Source organism: Salvelinus alpinus, chromosome 33, assembly GCF_045679555.1.
Source record: "Salvelinus alpinus chromosome 33, SLU_Salpinus.1, whole genome shotgun sequence".
Classification (NCBI taxonomy): domain Eukaryota; kingdom Metazoa; phylum Chordata; class Actinopteri; order Salmoniformes; family Salmonidae; genus Salvelinus; species Salvelinus alpinus.
Window position 1 is genome coordinate 19498756 of NC_092118.1, and position 27998 is coordinate 19526753.

The window sequence follows — 27998 nt, forward strand, 5'->3', positions numbered from 1 at the left end:
CTTGAGCCGGCTTAAATCGTTCAAATGTGTATTGGGAAGTTTGAAGTGAATGCTAACAGGGAATTATCACCACAGGAGAGATGCCTCTCATCAACAGACTAGGAAATAATAATGATGGCTTTAAGTCCACACTAAATAACATCTTAAGACCTTGTGAGGATGTTATAACAGGCGAGTTGATGAAATGTGTGGCAAACGGACCTTATTCATAGACATCACACTTAAATATGACAAGTGTAGCTAAAGAATAAATACATTATGTCATTCGGGTTTGTTCTAAGTAGTCCAGCATCAGGATTAATTATTATGCTTCTTACCACCTCTTATGGAAATAAGGTCACTGGTATTTCAGGAATAGATTAAGTTTTAGCTACAAAATAATTAGCTGAGTACTTAAAAATATTCTATACATTTGCCTATTATAGACCCATATCTGGAGAGAAAAAAGTTCAGAATCTCTCTTTCACACAAGTCTCATATAAAGAAGGTTCGTTTACTTAAAGGCGCACCGTGGAGTCTTTACAGCTAAAGTCTGTAGCATGTTGTTTTTATTAAAGAGTCGTTTAAGGAAATGCTTTCACACTTACCGTTTACCAAGGTGTTTGATTCTCTCGTAAATACCACAAGCACCACTTCTCCAATATAACATCTTACTCTGATCCCATTTTGTTATAAAATATTAATTATAATATCTTAAATGTAAGTCAGTGTGTTTAAACTGGCTCTATCTATTCAATACAGATAACATGTCAATTTCAATGTGTTTGCTTTGACTTATAACGAGAGACATTGTGATAAGTACTTTCCCTCCCCAACATGGATGGCTGGGTTCGTTTATGTAAATTAAGCTAGATTTTAATTCTATCAGGAGGACGGCCCTGTTCTCTACCCAATAAAAACGGACGCCGCTGACACCTGGTTATAAACACAGGAAGGATTCCAAAGTCCTAATCAGAAATCAGTAGAAAAAAACGAAGACGCATCTGCAACAGACACACGGAGGCAGGCGCGATGACTTCCAGTAAAATCGAACTCCCTGGTGAAGTGAAGACCGACGCCGATGCCGCTGCGCTCATGGCATCGCTCCAGCTGATGCCCTCGCCGGTGCCCAACGCGGAGATCAAGTACACCAAGGTCTGTGAAACAATTTAAACTTTTACTCCGAGTCACATATTATGTTCAATGTATCATATCTCTTCTATTATGCAGAATATTTCCCCCCTAGGTATTTGTCTGTAGATGATAGATAGCGCACAAAGTGTGTAACTGCCCAATTAAGCCAATGTCTTTGCGCACAGTACAGGTGATTGAGTCCGGTTTAAAATGTTAATTCAAGTTCTGGATTTACCGTTGTAAAATTTGTTTCAGATCTTTGCTCACATTCATTGCTCAACTCAACTCATAGCATAGTATATAGCTCATCAACATGTGGGCGTACAGTATGTGTGAAACTTTTCTAAAAGTTATCACGTACGGCCACATCGAGTGTTTTCCAAGGCATGTTTGAATGATTAACAGTGTTGCCAACATAATTATACTGCACAGGTGGTTTTTATTTCACTTTTATATTCACCATGACTCATATGTCATCTGCAGTGGCTACAATGAATAGTATTTATCACAGGTGACAGCAGTCATTTAGTAAAGGTCAGCATTTTTTCAGATAGAATGTTGTCGTTACGCAATTCTGTCCAGATAGAATAACGTCCCGTAACCTGCCGTTATGTGATTGATAATAACCGCCTGTTATGAACTATTTATTGATTAGAAACATGATTCCCAGGTATCTTATATCACTTGCATAAAATGTAAAAAAATTACCTTGTTGCTGTGATTCATTCACACCTGTAATTTCAAAAGACGATTGAATTGAAAATGTTCACTTTGGAAGATATTGTTGTTGTAAAAATCCATGGTTTGGTCTGATATACATTTGATAGGCCTGTTATCATATTTTATCTTAAGTGTGCTTTTTTCGTTTCAATATATATATTTAAACTAATTGTATTCAACCATATCAAAGCTTGAACATAAAATGAGGAGGGTCTTGGTTTCTTTGCCTGCCGTAAGAAGCAATTTCACTGGTTTCAGAACCCCTTACGCATGTTGTAAATTCTATTAATTTTACTATGATTCAGAATAAGTTATTAGATTCACGGAATGAATTGCAAAGTCGTGGTGCTCTAGTCCATTATTGTCCTTAGAAGTCCGCATGACTCTTCTGACCTCATGCAAAATTACGCAAGAACACTTGATGAAATGTGAAGACCTATTTCAATCACAAGTCTCATGTTTCCTACATATTTTATTTGATGTGTACTCTATAGCCTAGACATTGTATTTTAATGGTATTTGAATAGATTTTTGTGCCGTTACACTTGTGGTTGGTTATTATGGGCTCTGTGGGCGTTTAATTAGGCCTACACAGCAATATCAGGAATCAGACTCCAAGGGCTTCCTCTGAAAGTGTCATATTTTTGGTCATTATTGTTTACACATTTTAGGCTTGCATTTTGAGGATTTCATTAATGAGAATAATATAGGTCCTGTGATGTCAGTATAGGCCCAGTATAGGCTGTTTCTCAACTCCCCCTTTACTTAATGCTGATATACATTTAATCAAATCACTAGGACCTGACTGTAGAGTCACCATCCGCACATGTATAATAATGTGGATGTTTGTCTGTTTGCTGTAGCATGGTTCCTTCTGCAGTTTGAAATCCTATGCTTTTATTGCCATGAGTGTGAGTAAAGGGCACTTCTTATTGAGGAGAGCTCCATAACAGCACAATATATAAGTACAGTGTTGTAATCAGTGTTAGCCTCACACCTTGTTGTTGTAAGTTCAAAGGGCACTTCGCTGAGGCAACAAGCAACTTACAGTGGTCTACTCGCCATAAGAGGAGAACTGGTTTAGCATGCCTGCCTTATGTGCACAGTCATGCTATCAGCTCTCCTTCCCTCTCTCCCTCTCTCTACCTCCCTCATGCTTAGTATTATTTAAAAGAATGCACGCAAAGAGTGGAATGTATAGGAGAACCTTTAGGGAGCGCAGGCCTTGGTGAATTAACCCCCAGGAATTTGAATCATCCAGTCCCTGTTGGTTTGGTGGACATGGGGGGGTAGGAGATCACTGATTTATGGCCACCCCTGACGCAGGCGCTCCTCTCCTCACACCCTGTTCATGTTCTATCCACCGCACCGCCTGCCTGCCAGGGGGAGAATGAACACTGCGAGCAGGGTCCTTAGCTAGGAGAGAGCTGGCCTCCAGGACTGTGGGCGCATGCTCTCTGTGTAGCCCTATGCATTCGTCCACTCCTTGTAGGCCAGTTGTGTGATGTGCCTCTGCCTTTTGCAGCCATACGTCCAGTAGAGAGTTGAGAATGAACATGCTTGTAACGCAGCACCTTACACTCCAGGTTAGAATTGTTTCCTTGGTCTCACATGAGTTTGAGTATGTTGATGTTTTTTCTACTTACTGTTAAACATGATCATTGATAAGTGAATATGAATACAGTTTGAGATAGTCACCATGACTGGGCATGTATTTATTTCAGTCAACAGTTTTGTTTTGCAAATGGATGTTACTAATAGTGTGTCCCTGAAGATATGGCCATAGTATGTTTAGTACCAACAGTGACTGTAGAGAGGTGTGAGATAGAGAGGTGTTATCGCCATAGACGCTTTACCCCTTGTCCCTTTCACTGAGCCATGAACTGTTTGCCGTCAAAGAGACATTTGTGTGAACGTGTCAGTTGAGCTATCTCCCTCCTTGCGTGGGATTGTGCAGATCAGTGAAACTTTGGAAGGTCTGCTCAGGTCTCCCTTTGCTTTGTTATAAAAAAAAATCTAATTTTTTCACACCCCGCTCTCCTGTAGCTACAGCCGTAAAAAGAGGGCGCTTGGGTCTCTGTTCCTCCATCTACCCTACCCCCACTTCACCATAGCTTGTGGCCTGAAACCAGCTGGGTAGTAAGAGTCTAAGCTAGTATAAAAACATAGCGTTTGAATGGTCACAGGAGAGTCGGCTTTAGAGCTCTCCGTCTGTGAGGTAGTCCGCAGGGCTGATAGCGCCACGAAGGAAGCCATAAATTAACCTACCCTGATGGGCATTTATTGATGATTTTAGCTTTTTGCAGAGCGGGGAGAGAGAGGAGAAGGATAAACTGTGTGGTTTATAGTTAATGAATGGAGACAGAGCCAGTGTTCTCAGGGTTTTAGGGGGTGATTTCTCTGGCCCGGGTGGCTTCTCACACCGCTCAATGATTAGCAGTCGTTAAACTAGACTCTTAGAAGAATAAATCTTTAGAGATGGAGGGAAGGAGCATTTCTGGCACATTCTCCTTCAAGTTGTTGAGAGAGACACCTGGAAATGCAAAGTTGAGGTCGCAAAATGTGTTTGAATTGATACTTAGTGTGTATGATGCTGCATGTTTGAGCGGCCAAGGTATAGAATTTTTTTCTGTCATTGTTTACTATAAAACTGTTATGCAGGGATTCCTCATTGTCAGCAAGACATAAGTAATTTAAGTTAATGGTAAACTGGAGTCACTGTAGCACGGTTGTAGTTTAGTGTACTTTTACAGATGTAGGATCTTGAGTTGAGAAAATAATCCTGCAGCAACAGGAGATGTGAATTATTATGTGGATTATAATTCATGAACATTTTTGTAGGGGTTGATGCATTTTTCGTAAGGGAAAATCAAGTCTGAAATTTCAAAGTGGATATTACAAACTTCAGAAGCCTTTCTAAACCTCAAATACACCACAAGTTTTACATTTCCTGCATTGCAGTTCTCCTGCAACAGGGTACTCAAATTAAGATCCTACACCTGTGAGCGTACATAGACTGTGGGGAATGAGGACTGTAAATCAGTGAATCCTGGCAGAGGAATTTGGGCCCTAATCCAAATAGGGTTTAATTTTCAACTGTGTCAAATGCAGTGAAAACAGGAAGAGCTATGCGTATGCAACCTTCACAATGTTCAAACATACCAGACTTTAACTAGACGCTGTTGCCATGCTCATTATATAGCTTCCCAATGTAAATAATGGCTTTTATTTTCCAGATTGGCTTACGTTAACTGTTAAAAAAAAACTAATTGTGCAATTGCTGACACGTTTGGCCCTAATAGGAACCTATAACCTGCATATTGAAGCGAGGAAGGGTTTTGTAAACTATTCTGTGAGAAGTCCAGTCAGTCAGTCAATGTGGATGAATGAAAGAGGCCCCATCAATCGTCACTGATTGAGATAGTACAGATGAAGGCTGGGGCTCCCCAATGCTAGGTGCTGTCCACTGGGCTGTAAATTCTGGGCCTGTCTCACAGTGTGGGTCAGTGCCCTGCCTTTCCAGAGCCTGACCTGCACTTCTGGAGTTTTTCACTTCAAAACCACCATCTTACTGCGATGAACATCAAACAAACCCCAAGGTTGAGGACACTGGGAGCCTGAATGATTTATCACAACTAGCACAGCGAGTGTTCTCTTTTTCTTCTTCTCTCTCTCCCATTCCCTCTCTTTCTCGTTTCACACTCTCCCCCTTCTTTCTCTCAGACTCACAGTCACAAACGTAGTTATACACATCCCTGGTTGTGACGGTGTGTGCGGTTGTGTGCGGTACCATGAATATGTCCGTCGTTGTGAAATGGCTGTTTGTGCATTGAGTGTAAATTATCGTCTGAGCAGAGGCGTCAACATCGCGTCTCCTGTCTCTTAATCACTCTTTAAGGAAGCCCGGTGACAGGGAGGTTATCCCATTAACTTCTATACCTTAAGCCTTCAGGCCGGTTGACATGGGACATGTAAATCCTTATGGTGTCATTGTGAAAAACTGCTGGCTCCATAAATCCTCTGATATCCATAAAGAAACTCTCCCCTCTAGAGAGTCTTAGATACACAGAGAGCAGAAGTCTGCCAGACATGAAGTCATAGTCACCAGGCCCCAGTCACCCCTTATCACTAGTGGATCACTGTAGTTATATTCTACCCAGATTACATTTATTTGTGTTATTTCTCCCACTGACAGAATGTAGTGGAAGCATAGAATATTAGATTCTTACATCAATGTAATAATTTGATCATTTGAACCCTTAGAAAAGTATGGTTAAGTCTTTCAGTCTTAAAGGCTTATGCTCTTTATGAAAATCTGGGATTTGATATCCCTAATATTATTTTATGAAATTAGGCTATTTCTTTAACGCAGATATTTATTTAATTAGGATAAATGTTATGTTTGAAATCTGCACAGATGATACAGCTGATTGAAAGACAAACTCAGTGTACCTCAGTGAAAGTGTCAATCTCAGACTCTGTAGACATTGGCACCACATGGCGGCTTAGAAGAGGCTGTGCCGCCCAACTCCAACTCCCGCATGTTCCATCCATTTGAACAAATGACAATTCATATTCAAACACAGTTTCCTATTGAATTTCTGTTTCTCGCGTTAAGGAGTGAGGGGGAACAGATTCAACTTTCTCACCACACACACAGTCAAGACAAAGATGTTTGCCAGTCGGTGACAGCGGGGTCATCCCCTCCACAAACAGGAGAGCAGGGTGGCATTGTCTCCGGGTGTGTGAATGGAAAACATGAAGGTTCTATGGTGTCAGGAGGACTGGGGAAAAAACACCAACTGGGCTCCAGTTTCACATACCACCCCCTCACTTGTAACAGTAGTAATTATAAATGTATTGAAACAGATCCAGAAAACAGAACGGAAATAGAGGTCCTGTGATAGGAAAGGATATGAAACTTCCTGTGCAGACGAAAGCTGCAGGTGCCCTGATCGGGATCCGTCTGGCTGTGGAATTTTGGCCTGTTGTGTATAAACATATATGTATGTTTTTTACTCTCTCCTGCCTCCTGAAAATGGACGAGAAATGAGTCCCATTAAATATTCCTTAAGCGTGTGAGCCATGAGAAGACGCTAGAGGCCAAACAGATGTTTTGCTGGCTGCTGTGAGTACTTTGGCATCCCCTGCCTGCCCTCACTCCCAAGTGCAGTTGTAGAGCAGCCTCCAGAGAGAGCACAGTGGCAGATGAGAAATGGATCAGCAGGACTGCGCCTTGAATTCACTGAACGGATGGAACATTACTCTTTAGTTTCTCAATGTCTGCTGATTGCACATGTATTCCCAGGGGACTCCCCTATATATCTACCTTTTGCTTGGTCGAGGTGATAACCACCTTGTCCCATTGCATTGAGAGCATGTTGTAGATAAGCAGAGCATATTTTTATATTGACATTTGTGCCCTTTATAGTGAACAATAGAGCCACGCTGATGTGATCAGAAACGTGTATTCTGTAGCCCTTATGTTCATCGTTGGCTTCAGGCGCGCATGTCTCATCATTTCATCAGCCAAACAGACAAGTACTGTCAGCACTGTGAGGTTGACAGTTTTAACAGAAAAACATGGGGGTTGCTAAATGTTTGCAGCTGTCCTGTGGCCCATGCATAAAGTGTTGACCTATCTGCAGACTGTCCAGTTCCCATCCACGCCAGGCAGCTCTCTCTCTCTGTGTTGTAGGAGGATCAGATGTCACGGCTGCACCGGGAGCACAAACTCTGTAATACCAAAATGGCCTGCGTGTTGACCAAATAATGAGAAACCACACAGCTTGAAGCAGTCCCTCGTAAACACAAATCGATTGATTTCATTCAGTGTAAAGGTTCTATGCAGTTTAGCAGTTGTCTTCATGTTGGTGTACTGTGAGAGGTCTGGATCCCACCACTTGTTTTCTTTCCTATTTGCACAATACACACAACATATAGCTTTCCCATGTCAGTTATCATCTTAAAACAGGTTTTGGGACTGACATACAGTACCAGTCAAAAGTTTAGACACACCTACTCATTCTAGGGTTTTTCTTTATTTTGACTATTTTCTACATTGTAGAATAGTAGTAAATACATCAAAACTATGAAATAACACATATGAATCATGTAGTAACCAAAAAAGGGTTAGACAAATCAAAATATATTTTAGATTTTAGATTCTTTAAAGTAGCCACCCTTTGCATTGATGACAGATTTGCACACTCTTGGCATTCTCTCAACCAGCTTCACTTAGAATGTTTTTCCAACAGTCTTAAAGGAGTTCCCACATATGCTGAGCACTTGTTGGCTTCTTTTCATTCACTGTGCGGTCCAACTCATCCCAAACCATCTCAATTGGGTTGATGTCAGGTGATTGTGGAGGCCAAGTCATCTGATGCAGCACTCCATCACTTTCCTTCTTGGTCAAATAGCCCTTACAGGTGTGTTGGATCTTTGTCCTGTTGAAAAACACATGATAGTCCAACTAAGCGCAAACCAGATGGGATGGCGTATCGCTGCAGAATGCTTTGGTAGCCATGCTGGTTAAGTGTGCCTTGACAGTGTCACGAGCAAAGCACCCCCACACCATCACACCTCCTCCTCCATGCTCCACGGTGGGAACTACACACGCGGAGATCATCCGTTCACCTACTCTGCGTCTCCCAAAGACACTACTGTTTGAACTAAAAATCTCAAATTTGGACTTATCAGACCAAAGGACAGTTTTCCACCGGTCTAATGTCCATTGCTCGTGTTTCTTGGCCCAAGCAAGTCTCTTCTTATTATTGGTGTCCTTTAGTAGTGGTTTCCTTGCAGCAATTCAACCATGAAGGCCTGATTCACAGTCTCCTCTGAACAGTTGATGTTGAGATGTGTCTGTTACTTGAACTCTGTGAAGCATTTATTTGGACTGCAATTTCTGAGACTGGTAACTCTGCAGCAGAGGTAACTCTCGGTCTTCCATTCCTGTGGCGGTCCTCATGAGAGCCAGTTTCATCATAGAGCTTGATGTTTTTTTGTGACTGTACTTGAAGAAACTTTCAAAGTTCTTGAAATGTTCCGGATTGACTGACCTTCATGTCTTAAAGTAATGATGGACTGTCATTTCTCTTTGCTTATCTGAGCTGTTCTTTCCATAATATGGACTTGGTCTTTTACCAAATAGAGCTATCTTCTGTATATTACCCCTACCATGTCACAACACAACTGATTGGCTCAAACGCATTAAGAAGGAAAGAAATTCCACAAATTAACTTTTAACAAGGCACACCTGTTAATTGAAATGCATTCCAGGTGACTACCTCATGAATCAGGTTGAGAGAATGCCAAGAGTATGCAAAGCTGTCATCAAGGCAAAGGGTGGCTACTTTGAATAATCTAAAATATATTTTGATTTGTTGAAAAAAAATTGGTTACTACATGATTCCATATGTGTTATTTCATAGTTGTGATGTCTTCACTATTCTTCTACAAAGTAGAAAATTGTAAAAAAAAAAAAAAAACTTGAATGAGTAGGTGTGTCCAAACTTTTGACTGGTACTGTAGCTGTTATTTTTTTCATTTTGCTAGACTTGATTGGAGCTAAGACATGGTCAATTTATTTATAATCGCTCATTATCAAAGGCAGTGAGTACTTATATGGGGATAATGATTTCTATACAAATGAAACCGCCATGTGTGGTGAGAGCAAGGACACCACGGGGGGATGGGAAAACCAAAAAGAAAACACATCATTTCAAAATTTGCACTTTTGCACTTGAGTTTCCATCTTAGTTTTTTTCCCCTTCGTTTCTAAATGAACCTAAAAGCAATTTTAAGAAACGTTGAGAGTTGATTTAGTGTGCAGCCTTGTCGTCTTAATCAACTCTCTGAATGGGACGAGACAAAAGTCTAACAGCCCCCTGAGCCCCGAGAGGGCCAAGCCAAATGGTGGCTGATGGTTGTCCTTTTCTAGCCATGATTTAGATGGCGGCCTGGTCCACTGTTCCCCTGTTTTATCCCCTCTCCTTCGGCGGTGCCTTGTGAGAGGGGTTACGCCGTGCATAAAGCTACCCACGGACTGCATTCTTGCTCAGACTGTCGGGGCTGTCAGGGGGCTCCCCTGATTTAGGACGTTCCACTACAGTGGCCCCTATAAATTTTAAAACTAATTCCGTGCTCTATAGGGCTTTCTGTTTTTGTAGCAGGCCCTCAGCTCCTCGTCGTCACTGACACTTTTATGAAGTGCTCTTAATGAGAGTCAGATTAAAGGTGGCCCCCGATGGAAGGCGCCTGAGAACACTCAGCTTGGATGAACTGGAAGAGAACTCACTGAGAAGGCTAGGCTTTGGCTGGGAGAGAACTCGCTGGGAGAGAACTCACTGAGAAGGCTAGGCTGTGGCTGGGAGAGAACTCACTGAGAAGGCTAGGCTGTGGCTGGGAGAGAACTCACTGAGAAGGCTAGGCTGTGGCTGGGAGAGAACTCACTGAGAAGGCTAGGCTGTGGCTGGGAGAGAACTCACTGAGAAGGCTAGGCTGTGGCTGGGAGAGAACTCACTGAGAAGGCTAGGCTGTGGCTGGGAGGAACTCACTGAGAAGGCTAGGCTGTGGCTGGGAGAGAACTCACTGAGAAGGCTAGGCTGTGGCTGGGAGAGAACTCACTGAGAAGGCTAGGCTGTGGCTGGGAGAGAACTCACTGAGAAGGCTAGGCTGTGGCTGGGAGAGAACTCACTGAGAAGGCTAGGCTGTGGCTGGGAGAGAACTCACTGAGAAGGCTAGGCTGTGGCTGGGAGAGAACTCACTGAGAAGGCTAGGCTGTGGCTGGGAGAGAGCCCACTAATAAAGGCTGGGATGTGGACGGGAGAGAGCCCACAGGGGGCCTGTGTCGATTCTGCTGTCTGAAATGACTGTGGGTCCACTTTGTGGGCTGTGCTGGGATGTGTTGGACGAGGACCCTCAGTGGGCCTGTTTCTATCTGTTGTGTGTGTGGGGAAGTGTTCAGGGCAGGCTAATACAGATTCATTGAAGTGGTATACAAGACTGTATGGTATGTCCCGCAAAGTGGTACAGGCAGATACCGAACACCTGAACACTCAAACATGAGTTATTCATGTGCAAGGTTCTTCTTGTAAAGCAGCCAACTGCAGGAGAGAGTGAGTGGGAGAGAGTGAGTGGGAGGGAGTGAGAGTGATGTCTGTGTGCTGAGTCTTGAATGGTTTCCAAGCGAGCTGGCATTTTATACCTGCCCTAAAGTAAACACTCCTCACAGTTTACAGCCAATTAAATTGTGCTTAAGCCTCTAAGTTTACGTTGGTAAACATGTTGGAGAGCTAGAGAGGCCTGGGCCAGCGGGACACTTGAACCCTGCTTTCAGTTCTGCTCTCAGTGTATCTTTTCTCCCTCTCAAATAAAAGTATGGTAAGAGCAGATGTGTATACAGGAGGATTTAAGCCAGCAGATGTTTTCTTAACACCCCATCTATCAGACAGACTGACATTAATTAAAAACAGTGTCTGAGGAGTCGCTGTGATAGACCCAAACATGTCAATAAGCCAACGGGACTGAGACATCTTCTATTTACCTTACTTTTACATAAGACATCCGTCACATTTGTATGATCAAATCACACCAGTTTGTTAGGGGGCTTTTAAAATAAAGCTCAGATGACTGTTATTAAACATATTCACTCAGGCCAATTCCTTGAGATATGTCCCATTTCTGTTATTTGTCTAAACATTTGTTTTTCTTTGGGTCTTTATTGAGCTTGAAAAGAGTCCGTTTGGAATCCCAGGTGGTTGTTTAAAGTACGGCTTGCTTTAACGCATCACAGAAACCAAGTGTGGCCCGTGTTTTATGATCTCATAAACGAGCAGCGATGTTGTGAAACGTGTGTCTCTCTCTGTGTGTGTGTTTATGTGTATGTATGTGTGTGCGCACGTGTGTGTCTGTGTGTGTGTATGAGAGAGTGAGGGGGTGTCTGGTGTCTGATAGGGATTTATCTCTCCCCCACCTCTTTGTCTAGATGTTGGAGTACTCCCCAGAGAGCCATGCCGGGCAGGCAGGAATCTCTGTCCACATTTCCACAGATTCTTCCTTTCCCTCCCTCCCTCCCTCCCTCCCTCCCTCCCTCCCTCCCTCCCTCCCTCCCTCCCTCCCTCCCTCCCTCCCTCCCTCCCTCCCTCCCTCCCTCCCTCCCTCCCTCCCTCCCTCCCTGCCTGCCTGCCTGGCTCCCTGCCTCTCTGCCGCCCTCCCTCCCTTACACAAGAACTGAGAGGCACTGGTAGGAGCCAGGCTCACTCTCACTAGACTGTTTATCAGGAACTACCATTAGTTACGGAATAGATTATAGTTTTTTTTGCACCACGGTAACAAAACAATACATTTTTATTAAATAATATAACACACATTACCAATGATCCAACCTTACAGTTATGCTCCCTCTCAAACTGATCCCAATAATCTAATCATAAAACACATAACGGTTTTTAACAGCACATTTCTTATTTGATCAGGTAAATACTTCTGTCTTGATTCAGTATTTGTGTGTTGAGAAAACTGCACAAGTAAAATGTTATACCAGGGCCCCTGTGCCTCTTTAGAGCAGGAATGGCTGAATAGACTCTGGAGAGAAACAGAGCTGCTCCTAGAACCAGATTTTCCCTCTCACATGGGCCCCTCCATCCTGTGTACTGAACGCTGCATCTTTTCTCCCTGCAGATTTTCATCAACAATGAGTGGCAAGACTCTGTGAGCGGAAAGACTTTCCCAGTCTACAACCCCGCCAGCGGAGAGCAGATCTGTGAGGTTCAAGAAGCAGAGAAGGTATTGTAGAAAATAAAAACAAATCTGTAGTTTCTGCATTCCCCATATCTTATATTTTCAGAAATGAAAACACAGGTACTTTCCCTTGGAGTTTAGTCTAATGTGGTTTGGTTCTCTGGCTCGGCTGTTCCTCCTCTCCTTTCCTAAATCAGCACCTCTGTGTGGAATAACTGAAGCAGAACAAGCCTTAAACATGCTAATGGAAGATCCATCGGAATAGACAGACACATTTTATTTGTCTCAGTGAAGGTGAAGAAACACCTGTTAACTGGTCAAGGTTCTATCATTAAACTGCGTACTGGATACGGTTTCTCTGTTTCTCTACCTCAGGCTGATTCAATCATTAAACTGTTTCTCTTCTACAGGCTGATGTGGACAAGGCGGTGCAGGCGGCCCGGCTGGCCTTCACCCTTGGTTCAGTGTGGCGGAGGATGGACGCGTCAGAAAGGGGTAGACTGCTGGCTAAACTGGCTGACCTGGTGGAGAGGGACAGTGCCTATCTAGCAGTGAGTCTACCACAGTGCTCAAAGTCCAGATCCCGGACTTCTTTGTTTTTGCAACATGCTCAAAGGAACATGCGCCATACAGTGCCTTAGAAAGTGTTCAGATTCCTTGACTTTTTCACATTTTGCTACGTTACAGCGGTATTCTAAAATTGATTACATAAATAAAAAATCCTTAGCAATCTACACACAATACCCCATAATGACAAAGCGAAAACAGGTTATGAGACATTTTTACAAATTAAAAAAATTATAAAAATGTATATACTCTACATTTACATAAGTATTCAGACCCTTTGCTATGAGACTCGAAATTAAGCTCAAGTGAATCCTGTTTCCATTGATCATCCTTGAGATGTTTGGAGTCCACCTGTGGTAAATTCAATTGATGGGACATGATTTGAAAAAGCACACATCTGTCTATATATGGTCCTATAGTTGACAGTGCATGTCAGCGCAAAAAACAAGCCATGAGGTCGAAGGAATTGTCTGTACAGCTCCGAGACAGGATTTTGTCGAGGCTCAGATCTGGGGAAGGGTACCAAAAGATTTCTGTAGCATTGAAGGTCCCCAAGAACACAGTGGCCTCCATCATTCTTAATTTGAATAAGTTTGGAAGCACCAAGACTCTTCCTAGAGCTGGCCACCCGGCCAAACTGAGCAATCAGGGGAGAAGGGCCTTGGTCAGGGAGGTGACCAAGAACCTGATGGTCACTCTGACAGAGGTCTAGAGTTCCTCTGTGGAGATGGGAGAACCTTCCAGAAGGACAACTATCTCTGCAGCACTCCCCCAATCAGGCCTTTATGGTAGAGTGGCCAGACGGAAGCCACTCCTCAGTAAAAGGCACATGACAGCCGGCTTGGAGTTTGCCAAAAGGCACCTAAAGGACTCTCAGACCATGAAAAGCCAGATTCTCTGGTCTGGTGAAACCAAGATTAAACTCTTTGGCCTGACTACCAAGCATCACGTCTGGAGGAAACCTGGCACCATCCTTACAGTGAAGCACGGTGGTGGCAGCATCATGCTGTTGTAACAGTTTTGCTTCCGTCCCTCTCCTCGCCCCTACCTGGGCTCGAATCAGGGACCCTCTGCACACATCAACAACCTATCGCTCCACAAAATCCGCAGCCCTTGCAGAGCAAGGGAAACAACTACTTCAAGGTCTCAGAGCGAGTGACGTCACCAATTGAAACTCTATTAGCGTGCAGCCTGCTAAGTAGCTAGCCATTTCACACCGGTTACACTCACCCCCCTTTTGACCTTCTCCTTTTCTGCAGCAACCAGTGATCCGGGTCAACAACATCAATGTAACAGTATTGCTTCTGTCTCCTCGCCCCGACCTGGGCTCGAACCAGGGACCCTCTGCACACATCAACAACTGACACCCACGAAGCATCGTTACCTATCGCTCCACAAAAGCCGTGGCCACTACTTCAAGGTCTCAGAGCAAGTGACGTCACCGATTGAAAAGCTATTATCGCGCACCCCGCTAACTAGCTATCCATTTCACACCGGTTACACTGTGGGGGTGTTTTTCAGCGGCCGGGACTGAGAGACTAGTCAGGATCAAGGCAAAGATGAACAGAGCAAAGTACAGAGATATCCTTGATAAAAACCTGCTCCAGAACGCTCAGGACCTCAGACTGGGGTGAACGTTCACCTTCCAACTCTGGATAAGAGCGTCTGCTAAATGACTTAAATGTAAATGTAAACAAGACAACGACCCTAAGCACACAGCCAAGGCAATGCACGAGTGACTTCGGGACAAGTCTCTGAATGTCCATGAGTGGCCCAGCCAGAGCCCAGACTTTAACCCGATCAAACATCTCTGGAGATACCTGAAAATAGCTGTGCAGCGACGCTCCCCATCCAACCTGACAGAGCTTGAGAGGATCTGCAGAGAAGAATGGGAGGAACTCCCCAAATAAAGGTGTGTCAAGCTTGTAGCGTCAAACCAAAGAAGACTCAAGGCTGTAATCACTGCCAAAAGGTGATTCAACAAAGTACTGAGTAAAGGGTCTGAATGCTTATGTAAATGTGATGTTTCAGTTTTTGATTTGTCATTATGGGGTATTGTGTGTAGATTACAGAATAAGTCTGTAACCTAACAAAATGTGGAAAAAGTCAAGGGGTCTGAATACTTTCCGAAGGCACTGTATATACAAAGGTATATGGACACCCCTTCAAATTAGTGGATTTGTCTACTTCAGCCACAACCGTTGCTGACAGGTGTATAAAATCGAGCACACAGCCATGCAATCTCAATAGACAAACATTGGCAGTAGAATGGCCTTACTGAAGAGCTCAGTGACTTTCAACGTGGCACCGTCATAGGATGCTACCTTTCCAACAAGTCAGTTTGTCAACTTTCTGCCCTGCTAGAGCTACCGCAGTCAACTGTAAGTGCTGTTACTGTGAAGTGGAAAGTTCTAAAAGCAACAGCGGCTAGGCCACAAAGTGGTAGGCCGTTCAAGCTCACAGAACGGGACCGCTGAGTGCTGAAGCATGTAGCGAATAAAAATCGTCTTTCCTCGTTTGCAACACTCACTACCGAGTTCCGAACTGCCTCTGGAAGCAACGTCAGCACAATAACTGTTAGTTGGGAGCTTCATGAAATGGGTTTCCATGGCCGAGCAGCCGCACACAAGCCTAAGAGCACCATGCGCAATGCCTAGTGTCTGTTGGACTGGTGTAAAGCTCGCCACCATTGGACTCTGGAGCAGTGGAAACGCGTTCTCTGGAGTGATAAATCAAGCTTATCCATTTGGCAGTCCAACGGACAAATCTGTGTTTGGCGGCTGCCAGGAGAACGCTACCTGCTCGAATGCATAGTGCCAACTGTAACATTTGGTGGAGGAGGAATAGTGGTCTGGGTCTGTTTTTCATGGTTCAGGCTATGCCCCTTAGTTCCATTGAAGGGAAATCTTAACTCTACAGCATACAATGACATTATGGACGATTCTGTGTTTCCAACTTTGTGGCAACAGTTTGGGGAAGCCTCTTCCTGTTTCAGTATGACAATGCCCCCATGCACGAAGCGAGGTCCATACAGAAATGGTTTGTTAAGATCAGTGTGGAAGAACTTGACTGGCCTGCATAGAGTCCTTACCTCAACCCCATCGAACACCTTTGGGAGGAATTGGAACGCCGATGTCGAGCCAGGCCGAATAGTCCAACATCAATGCCCGACCTCACTAATGCTTGTGTGGATGAATGGAAGCAAGTCCTGGCAGCAATGCTCCAACATCTAGTGGAAAGCCTTCCCAGAAGAGTGGAGGCTGTTATAGCAGCAAAGGGGGAGTAACTCCATATTAATGGTCATGTAATGTACCACGGACGATCAGAGAAGGATCTTCATAAGACCCCCTTAAAATATAAATGTGTCAATGTTTTACTGTAAATAATAATAATAATAACTTGTATCTTTTAGGCATCTTTCTAGACATCCTATGTCACTTTACATTAACATAGATGTTTTCAATTTAAAGCATATTTTTCCAATAATTATTTAAAAAAATAATAATAATAACGTATTGTGACAGAGAGATGTCAGAACAAGGGGACTGTTTTAAAAGATGCCGGAGAAAAGCATTACGTTTTTACCCATGTGGTTATAATAGTGTTAAATCAACCTAATAAGCCTAAGACTTAAAGGATGATTTATAACTTATAGGCACCGTAGCATGATGTTATTTTAGTATCACGTTTCCTCCCGGAGATAATGTTAAGACCAACTGTTTCTTGGAAAAAACAAAAAGACAAAGATTGTGTTTTAATATATATTTCTCTCCAGACTATAGAATCCATGGACAGTGGGAAGCCTTTCCTGCCCACCCTGTTTGTGGACCTCCAGGGAACCATAAAGACGCTCAGATACTATGCTGGATACGCAGACAAGATCCATGGAACGTCCATTCCAATGGGTAAGTCCATTCCAACTCAGGCTTCCTGACAGTGGGTTATGTAGCAAAAAGCACATTGAATTCTTATTCTCTTCAATTTCAACGAACTAGAACCCAGGCAGAATGTTACAGGTCAGAGGTACGTGGTGGATGCCAGAGCCAGGTGAAGATTACTAGTTAGCTAGCAGCAGATAAGCGGAGCACCAGGCTTCTCTCTGGGGGCCTGCGGGACAGGAGATGAGCTGTGCTGAGGGCACAGAGGTGATGTGAGGGTAAATATGGCTGCTCCCTGGCCAGTTATAAATCTGAGCCTTAATGGTCGCTCTCCTGTTGAGACTGCCACCAGTGGAGCCCAGTGACAGGACTAAAGAGCGAGGGCCGCTGGCTGTTCTGCCTAATTTAGCTGTTTGAAAGCGCCGCGACGGGGAGTCTATAGGAGTTAGGACAGCCACTCCGCAACTCTCTCATAGAGCAGCCATTAGCTGGGCGAGGGGTTGGGTGGGTTGGGGTGGTGTTGGGGTAGTAGTTGGTTCTCAGGGACCCACCTGAGGACCAGATGGGGTCTGCTCACTGAGGGCCTGGCATTAGGGAGTCTATATAAGTCATCCACACTATTTTAACAGGCATGTTAAGTTATTGTTTAGTAACCAAGAAAACAGAGAACCTAAGAAAGCAGTACTAGTACTGACAACCTCCTGAGACGAGCACTGTGGTCTGGTTGCTCTTCAAGCCCCTCCTGTGTTTCTTCACCAAACCCAGCCAGTCCTCAGCTTGTTCAGAGTTTGGCTTGAGCACTATTCCAATGTGCAGCAGTGTTACAGAGCAAACAAACAGAACTGTTTCTGTGGCCTGGATGATGTTGAGATGTCTTATCTTGGCCACCAGGGAAGATGAAGCAATTGGCCAGTCCACCCTTGGGCCTTAGTTCCAGGTCCAAGCTCCTCCTCCTCCTCTCTGGAGCAATGTTTCATCAGCTGAGGCCTCAGCCATCCTGTTCTCATGAACATCACATAACTCTATTGTAATAAACACTGTTCAGTTTTCTACCACTCAATAGCGATTGTTATTACTACTGTTGTAGGAAACGAATAAACATGGCACACCCTCAACGAGTATCTTCCTTTACTCTGGTAATGTAAGAGGAATGAAACTCTCCTTCCAACTTAACACCCACTGCTTTCTCCTGACTTTAAACAGAGTCACACGTATCATTTTGCTCAATGTAGCGTAACAAAAGAATGGTACTGTGTGATGTATTGCCTTTTTAGATCAAGATGAATTGTGTTGGTAAAAAGCACAACAAGGACACCTGGTGTTATGATGTGTCATCCGGTCACTGCTCTGCTAATGTCTCATACATGCTAATTTCCCAAACCCAGCTAGAGCTCATTTCCCAAACCCAGTAACGAGCCTTGTTCTTGTGTGTTCCTCTACAGATGGAGACTATCTTACGTTCACTAGACACGAGCCCATAGGAGTGTGCGGACAGATCATCCCTGTGAGTGTGCCAGTTTGTTTTCCATTCAGATGGCTAGTCTCAGAGGACAAATCTAACAGTCACTCTCCCACATCTGCAAAGCTTCCCGCTCAATATGCAGAGAGAGGTGGATAGAAGTAAAGGTGTTGGGATGGTGGTGGTTGTGAGGTCTGGGACAGAGTCAGCCCCTTTGTTAAAAAATATTGTGCAGGTTCCTGGAAGTCTCTGACGTGCTTATCAGTGAGTATATATTTGGGTAAATCTGTTGGCAGGCTGAGAAAGAGACTGTCAGGTCAGTATAAGCTCAGAGAGAGAGAGGGGAGGAGGAAGGGGGAGAGAGAGAAAGAGAGAGGGGGGGGCACTATGAAAGAGACAAGGGACAGGAGGACAGAAGTAAGAACAGAGCATTGATTGTGCAAGAGCTTGGGGAAGCGTGTGTGGGTCTGTGCTGAGGCCTACTGGGGTTCAGTATAAAGTAGAAATAACACCCGCCTGTGTAGTACCATGACACGCTCTAAGTACTGCACATGTGTTGCAATTTCCTTGTTTTCTCAGTGATGTGGGAAGAGAATAGATAGGGCGAGAGAACATTTCCTGTCATGACTACGTTGGGCAAGTGAAAGTGAGAGTCTATGAGTGAGTAAGCAATGGAATGTGTGGGAGAGCAGGGAGAGCATTGACGCGTTATTGAGTATGAGTGAGCGCCCTTTGTCAAGAGTCTGGTGTCCTGTGTGTGTGGGGGGTGTTTATGTCTACAGTGGAACTTCCCACTGATGATGACTGCGTGGAAGCTAGGTCCAGCGCTGGCCTGTGGGAACACGGTGGTCCTGAAGCCTGCTGAGCAGACCCCCCTCACCTGCCTGTACATCGGATCTCTGGTCAAAGAGGTACAGTACAGCACAATCACCACAGTAACCCAATCCTTAGAGCCTCTTTATCCACATCCTCCATGTCTTCTCTCTGTGTTCGGCCTCTCCCCTTCTCTGAGACAGTGTGTCTCTCTTGCCCCTTGTCTTTTTGATGTTCTGTCCATTCTCTCTAGTCTGCTGGTAGGGAGGTTGTTTTGGGTCTGGATTCCCCCACACTGCCTGTGGTTTTGCTTGGCTCTCCTGTCCTCTCCTCTAAAGCTTGTTTCCTCTCATATTGTTTTGACAGGCCGGGTTTCCACCAGGAGTCGTCAATATTTTGCCAGGATTTGGGCCAACGGCAGGAGCTGCGATCGCTTCACACATGGGCATAGACAAAGTGGCTTTCACAGGATCAACTGAGGTAATTTCCATGAACAAAGCGATTGACGGATAATCCACTGTCCCTATTGCTTTCTTTAGTGACACAGTGACCAACATGTGCAGAGCAGCAGAGATGGAGGGCTTTGTAATTAGGGGACATTGGGCTCCTGTATTAAAGTCTAAATGACAAACAAACAGGGGCTTACATAAGCTGCATGCCCTGCCATTACTTCTCACCACAGGGGGATCAGAGGTGAGCAGTCTGCTGCTGGACTTTACCACACACACACACACACACACACACACACACACACACACACACACACACACACACACACACACACACACACACACACACACACACACACACACACACACACACACACACACACACACACACACACACACACACACACACACACACACACACACACACACACACACACACACACACACACACACACACACACACACACACCATAGACATACTGTACATATACTGACATACATAGACCAGTCACAGACAAACTGGTTCATAAGTGTCCCAGCCAGTGTAATGACAACCTGCTACTGTACCTTACAGACATTGAGTTGTCTATCAGGTCCCTAGGAAAAACAGCCGCCTTCATAGTGGAAAAATGTTGATGGAAAACTAGGAATGATCAACCATGTTAGGCAGTGAGCATTAGGAGATGTTGTGGTTGGATTGCATTCCTCCGTCTTGTGTGATCAGTCAGAATGACTGCCAATTCCATTAATGTAGATCATTTTATAAACATCTGTTATTGCTAACCACAAATGTACCCCCTCAGGCAGTAAGAGCCGTACAGTAATCTTAACATAATTATGAAGCTCCATAAATCGATGGATTTTATATGTTTTGAAATGACCTGTGTATATTTCACGTGTATCTGTCATAAATGAAACAGGGTTTTGTAGTGTTTAGAGAAGCCCTAGAGTTTATAGTGTCTTTGCTTTGACTCTGGGGATCTGTTTGGAGAGTAAGGGAGGAGAGTGACTGTTTGTGTGGTATTGAGCACCCACCAACACTGCTACGCATGTGCAGACATAATAGATTGCTCTTGGTGATAAGGGGACAAACAGAAACGCTGTAACCAAAGCAAACTCACATAATATGGAGAAAAACCTTTATTTAAATTGTGTGGTTGAATCAAATCCAGGCCTTTATTGAGAATATAAGGGATTTGTTTATTTATTTATTTTTGACATAAATGTTGCAACATCTCTGTCAAGCCCTGTAAGGATGACAAAGACCCAGATGTCCAAATCATCTGAACGGTTATTAATGAGAACCTGAATGCAGTAATAAAGTTAATGAGAGTGAATAGGGTTTCAATTGATCCTCAGAGTCCATTCATGCGGCCCGAACTTAAGTCATTTAATCATTTGATCAATGCTCCATTACCTAACCAATGAACATCCACAGGGCTTTCTCCACCATCACTTTACATGCTACCAGGCAGCACACACATACGAGCCTTCCTCTTTTTTTACCATCGGCGGTTCCAGAACATTTCTCCAAAAAGTGTCCAGTTGTCTTTAACTGCTTTCTCTGTTGTTTCCTGTGATCTGGAGTCAATTACAGAGTGGATGAAGCGCTGCTGTGAGAGAATGTAGATGCCCAGACTGTGAGTCACCTTGGGTTTCAGTCACACCGGGCGAGAGGGGACAGTGGACACAGCATCCTCTGAGAGGCTGGAGGGGGTAGAGGGGATAGAGGGGGTGGATGGGTAGAGGCTTGAAGGGGGGGTGTGGTTTCAGGTGGCCATTGCGTCAGTGGTGCCTCATCCTTGTACTCACACACACACAGGGCTGTGACTCTCCACAGTAGCGGCCCAAGTGGGAGCCAGCCCAGCGTGTCTCCTTTACACTTCAGTGAATGCACGCTAACGTCATGTTAGTCAGCACCCCTTGAGCCCCGCCATCAAAGAAAGCGACAGCCAGGACAGCTTTAGAGAGCGTGCTGCCTGCCTGCCAGAGGAAGGTTTGTCCTGCCGTCCCTATCACACAGCTGCTCTACCACTCCAACCAGAACACTCAGCAGGCTGCCCTGCTCATTTCCTAACACAGAATAATGCAGTCTGGCAATATTGGGAAAGGGAGACATTCCAGTGTTAAACATTGTTCGTGCAAAGAGATGAGGCATCACTCTTTACCACTGGGGGGGGGGGGGGGGAGTTGTTGGGGAGAGACTCAGAAGTTTTTTTCCTCCTCCTTTGACTCCCTCTATCTTCTCCCAGCGCTGGTCTTCTCACTATCTCCTGGAAAATAAAATCATGTGTGTCAGTGACTTCTGGGTGGACAGGAAGTGTGCTTGTTGGTTTATGGTTATGAATGCTGCTCGCTCTCTTTCTCAGGCTTGTCTCTATTTAATAAGGGTATATCTCATCTCATGGTGTTGAGAAATAATGTTGGGGTCAATACAATACATCAGTATAATAAGAGCAGCTGGGCAGACTCAAATACTCGCAAGCGATTCATTTTCACTGAGAGCTCACGCTATGCATTACTAGAGAACCACTGTTTTTACACGTCTCCACTGTGTGAGTCTGGAGGGAGACGGGAAAGGGCTGTGGAATTCAGCAGTATTTGGATAATGGTGAGAGCAGCACTTTTGATGAGGGGGAAATTGTGAACAGAGAAGTCGAAAGGAAAGCTCCTGCTGCTGTTTGATAAACACTCCCAACTCCTCAGATCATCCTCAGCATTCAGCGCTTCCAGCCAGGGCAGTGTAAGCCCACGTCGCACCAAACAGGCACCACTTTACAACTTTTCACAGTTAGGTACTTCAATTTGCCACAAGCCCAGGCTGCTGCTGCCACCCACACAACCTGTGGTTGCTTCTTCCTGCGCTTGATTTAACAAGAGATGCTGTTCGCTGCTGAAACATCACTTTCTTTTCCTGCTGAAGCCTCCCAGAACCTGTAATAGATATTTTGGCTGTGTGTTTGGCACACTTGTGTTTCTGCGGGCCCAGTGGTGCGTCCCTTGTTTTGGGCCTAACCAACCTGCTAAGCTATTTAATGGCTGCATCCATTTAGTGATCCGGCCACAGGTCTGCTTGTGTCTGCGTGAGTAAACTAAACCCAAGCCCTGGTTCCTCCCCAGGTCGGCAAGCTGATCCAAGAAGCAGCTGGGAAGAGTAATTTGAAGAGAGTAACGCTGGAGCTAGGAGGAAAGAATCCCAACATAATTTTTGCAGACGCTGATTGTAAGTTTGAATACACTGTTTTATTAGTTCCTCCCGTTTCCCCATAGGTGGTCGTCCAGATGGACGCAGGGGTTCCCTATGTGGCATTGCCCGATTTGAAAATGGGGTCGCGAGAGAAACGCTGAAATAAAATATGCGCTAGATTGGGGCTGCAATAAACAGAGCCATTTCAGTTTTTTTCCTGCAAATTTGGCTCTATCTTTTGAACCTTTTAAGCTTCAAAATATTATGAGCCCATCACTGTTTCCCTCTACAATGCCCACAAGCCGTGCAGGACTCATTAGAACAGAGTGGACAAGACCAGGCAATAAATCAGACTGGGGGGAAAAGAACATCATCAATGATGATGATCTTCTCTACACAGAAGATCATACAAAATTTATGTCTGATGATCTTCTGAACTTTTCAATATCTTTCTAATCCATTTCAGTAACTTTAAACCATACTTCCTTCAGATTTAAATACTGTCCAAAGCACTGTCAGACTGATTTGTAATAGACTGTCATAGCTCCAATTAAAAAAGTAAACATTGGCCGTTGATCACATAACTTTTTTTTTTACATGGTGGGGTCGCGAAAATATTTTGATATCAAAATGGGGTCGCAGGACAAAAAAGTTTGGGATCCCCTGAATTAAAGACATTGTCTTGAAAGAGAGCCGAGGGGAATTATTTACAATGTTTTGTCCAATAATTTAGTCTGACATGCAAAATGAGACAGCGGATGTGTCCACATGGAGTGAGAGCTCTGGCATCTTCAAAAGCTTCCGCTGGGCTTCACAGGGCTGTGAAAACCAATGGATGGATGGCTCTCATGTTAGCTCTAAGTGTCTCACAGAACTGGGGGTGCCGGGGCTTTCAAATGCTTTCAGCAGCCGCGAGAGGGGCTCCCAAGGCCCGTAAATCAGGGGAATGGAACCTGCCCCGGCCGCCTGCATCAGCCGAGACCCATAAATCACTGGGCTCCGTTAACCCCTTGCGTGCCATGGCAGGGGCCTGTCTCTCAGGTGTCAGATAGCAAATGTGCAGCACAGAGAATAGCTGGACAGTGGTAGAAAACATTCTGACCGTGATTGGAAAATACATTTTGTGCATGTGTAGTGTATGTGCATTAATGATATTCGCTTTTAATTCATGTAATTTATAAGAACCATATGGAATTTCATCAACATTTTTCAATATGTTATAATATACTACCACATGCCGCTAAAATGAACTGTTTACTGAGCCCCCCTCTTCCTCTTCTTCCTCTTCCTCAGTGGATCTAGCTGTGGAGCAGGCCCACCAGGGAGTGTTCTTCAATGCAGGCCAGTGCTGCACTGCAGGCTCTCGTATCTTCGTGGAAGAGCCCATCTATGAGGAGTTTGTGCGCAGGAGTGTGGAGAGGGCCAAGAGGAGGACAGTAGGAAGCCCCTTCGATCCCACCACGGAGCAGGGCCCACAGGTGAGGATAGAGGACCATAGATCCTGCAAGGGAGGGAGGAGTCAAACAATACCCTCTATGTCAAAACATGTCAGTGTGGCTTTACTTCTTGTTTCCTCCTTTTTCTCCTCTCCTCTCCTCTCCTCTCCTCTCCTCTCCTCTCCTCTCCTCTCCTCTCCTCTCCTCTCCTCTCCTCTCCTCTCCTCTCCTCTCCTCTCCTCTCCTCTCCTCTCCTCTCCTCTCCTCTCCTCTCTCTTAATCCAGATCAGCCAGGAGCAGCAGAGCCGTGTGCTGGAGTTTATTCGAAGTGGCATCAGTGAGGGAGCCAGGCTGGAGTGTGGAGGCAAAGCCCTGGGCCTGAAAGGATTCTTCATCGAGCCCACTGTCTTCTCCAACGTCAAGGATGACATGCGCATCGCAAAAGAGGAGGTACAGTGATACACTGACTGACTGGTACACTGAATGACTGATACAACGTATGACTGAAACTCACAGTATGACTGAAACACAGTATGACTTTCCATGCCCTATGATTTTATGGAAGGTGGTTTCCAAATAAGTTAAAATGTCTATTAATTAATGGCCTTGCCCGCCACATACTTAATGGTGTGACTAAGCAAGGATGTCATCATGGAATGTTTCAACATGTCATCTTACACATACTGCTGACTGTCCACTCCAGATCTTTGGACCAGTTCAGCAGATCATGAAGTTCAAGACTATTGATGAGGTGATTGAAAGGGCCAACAACACAGAGTACGGCCTGGTGGCAGCTGTGTTCACCAGCGATATCACCAAAGCCATGACCATCTCCACAGCCATGCAGGCTGGCACCGTCTGGTAAGACCCTCTCATCATCATAGCGATCTATGTGTCCCTGGTTAACCCCATAGATCGTATACAAGGTTGACTCATATTAATGTAGCTTTTTAAACGATAGCTCATACAGTTTTCAACTACACTCCCCTCAGCATGCTCCTCATTTAACCAGTCTTGACAGCATTACCATTCAACATGATTATTAAACAATGCAGAAGAATCAAAAGCTGATGTTTGATGTATGTTTTGTGTATTTAGGATAAACTGCTTCAATGCCCTGAGCACGCAGTGTCCATTTGGAGGATATAAAATGTCTGGCAACGGGCGTGAATTGTAAGTATTATTTTCTGGTTCCTAGCCCACTGTCTGAAAGTGCGTGACTAAAGCCAAGCAAGTATTCATGTAAACTGTGTGTTTACAATAGAGAAAAGTTTGGTTGCAAAATGTTCCCAAATGAAGCTTTGTACACAATAAGCTTGCTACAGTTCATTAGAAATCTGTTTCAACTGACATTGTGTGTGTTTGTTTGCAGGGGGGATTGTGGCCTGAAGGAATACTCAGAGGTGAAGACCATCACTATAAAGATCTCAGTCAAGAACTCCTAAGGCGGCCGGCCACACCACACGTAGTGGAGGAGGACTTCCTCTGAGGCGCACCACTGACCCTCTGGCTGTCTGTCTGTGGTGGTAAAACACACTGGTCATCCCAACTAGCCATGACCATGGGCAACTAACTCTATTGGCTGTGAAAACTCCCTGCCCACTCCTCTCCCTCACCTCCCATGGGCAGTCCTCACATCAACATCAGCTGTCTCCATCAGTCCGGTGTCCACCGGCGGTCTCAAGTTCACACCAAACCTCTACTCCACCTACTGCCATCACCCACCTCCTCCACTAACCACACTAAAGCACTCAAAGAGACGATGGGAGAGGCTACTCTGTTCACGTCCCCCCCAAAAACCCCCCTAACCCCCAGGAGTTGGACACTCACAGACTTAAGCACCGCACCTCCATCCCTGCTTTGCCCCATGTCAGCTAATCATTGTAGCGTGTTGGGAGGCAGTGTGGTCATGTTGTATCATTGTCAAACCTCCTACTGTATGTTATTATGTATCATTGCTTTGATTTGCCAGGTAACATTCATGGAAGCATATCAGCTCATTCCAAGACCACTGAAGCTCTCAACCTCAGAAATGAATGGATGAATCCATTGAAACTGTTCATTAGAATTTGTAATTGTTGATATCTAATTGTTCATGTTTTTATTTGAACTTTTACCACTTAACACTGTATGTCAACGTATGACCAATGTAAACGTGAAAACAAAAATGGTTAACCTCTTAAAATAATTTAGTCATACCTGCTAAGAAGAGGAGTAATGTATTTTAATCATAATGTAAGTTTCTTATCGATGTCCATTTATGTTCATGTTTATACAATTATGTACTATGAAATTCTAAGATATAAAAAATTGACCATAGATTTTTTTAGTAAAAAACGTTTTTTCTCTCTCAAAAACCTGGCTCGGCTGTGTTTGTTTCAATGCCATGGGAAGTAATATGTTGTGATATAGTGCAGTCACTTGCATCAAAGCTCTGTTTCCACATTCATGCCCCAGCTATCTCAGCTCTGACATATTGCTCAGATATTTCATGAGGTTGCACAATTTACAGTTCCGTTCTGGCCAGAGATCTGAAGAGGGTAGACATGGAGGGCCCCAAGTCTCATTTCATATTTAACTATCAGCAAGATGAAGACAAGGCTGCTGTTGTAACTCATGGTGAAAAAGAAGAGGAGTTTACTCTCTTAACGAGACATTTGGTGCAAGCCTTATGTTATGTCTGAGGAGGCACTAAACTGCAACTGCAGTAACAGAGTTAACAGAGATGCTCTTCTGGTGATTATTACAATGTCTTGAATATTAGTGTTAATCTTAACATTTATACCATGAAAGACAATTGTATATTTCTACAGTACGTAGGCCTGAGGATTAAACACAAACAATAACAGGCCAATACATCTGGTAGGTCCCTCCATGCAGCTCCTGCACAAGAGCATTATAAACACTATGCTTTCTGGACACATATACATTTGCAAACAGATTTACTATTTGATATGCCAAAGACCCAATGAAAATAAGAGATCTAGGGCCAAGGGACGAATGAAAGGGATTAAGAATCAGAGTGTGTGCGAGAGGCCGCCTTGGAGGAGAGGAGTTGTGCAGATGTGAGCACCCTTTGCTGAAGCCTTCCCTTGGCAATTGTCTTTTGAAATGTCAGGGTGGATTTTCCCACAATCCCCCTGCCTGTCGGTATCTGTAGTCATTCCAAAGGGATGATGAAAAAGTGATCGTCTTATTACGGCACTCTGTTAGCTCAACAGGGAACGTCAGTGCAGGCCAGGGACACACAGACATAACCTCCAGTTAAGGACATCAGCTTGGAAACAAACCACACTGACAGGGACGTTCAACCTGCTGTTCAGACAGCTCCTTATCTCTCAAGCACCACGTTTTGGACTTCTGTCATCCCTCACATAGTGGAGAAGCTATTCCTTTTATCAACTTCAACAAAATGCTCACATACCTAATCAATCCATTTTTGTCTCAGTGTTTGTCTCAGAGTCTGCTTCAGGATGGTCCTCTTCTATTTCTTTCCTCCTGAAAGGTTGTTTTTTGTTTTCAGCCCAGGCCTCTACTGTGCCATGGTATGCTTTAGCTTTAGTGAGATGGATTGCGGCACTGTGTGTGTAATGAACACTCACGAAGGAGGGAGGACTGTATGCGTAGAGCTAA

The 27998-nt window shown here is 44.4% G+C and overlaps 1 protein-coding gene and 1 long non-coding RNA gene across 2 annotated transcripts; one reads left to right on the forward strand and one right to left on the reverse strand.

Annotated features, from left to right (window-relative positions):
* The first annotated feature begins 918 nt into the window (after positions 1-918).
* LOC139562928 (retinal dehydrogenase 2-like) lies at positions 919-26722 on the forward strand. The gene is made up of 13 exons (XM_071381110.1): positions 919-1134; positions 12517-12621; positions 12987-13127; positions 16919-17048; positions 18464-18525; positions 19263-19391; positions 19660-19773; positions 22863-22965; positions 24223-24407; positions 24651-24815; positions 25069-25226; positions 25464-25538; positions 25738-26722. Exons 1-13 carry the CDS (start codon positions 1012-1014, stop codon positions 25808-25810), a joined length of 1563 nt encoding a protein of 520 aa, XP_071237211.1. The 5' UTR covers positions 919-1011; the 3' UTR covers positions 25811-26722.
* On the reverse strand, positions 24264-27988 carry LOC139562929 (uncharacterized). Its single transcript, XR_011672464.1, has 2 exons — positions 27790-27988; positions 24264-24430 (listed from the first exon to the last, which is right to left on the reverse strand). It is a non-coding gene; the product is annotated as an uncharacterized lncRNA (long non-coding RNA).
* Positions 27989-27998: the final 10 nt, after the last annotated feature.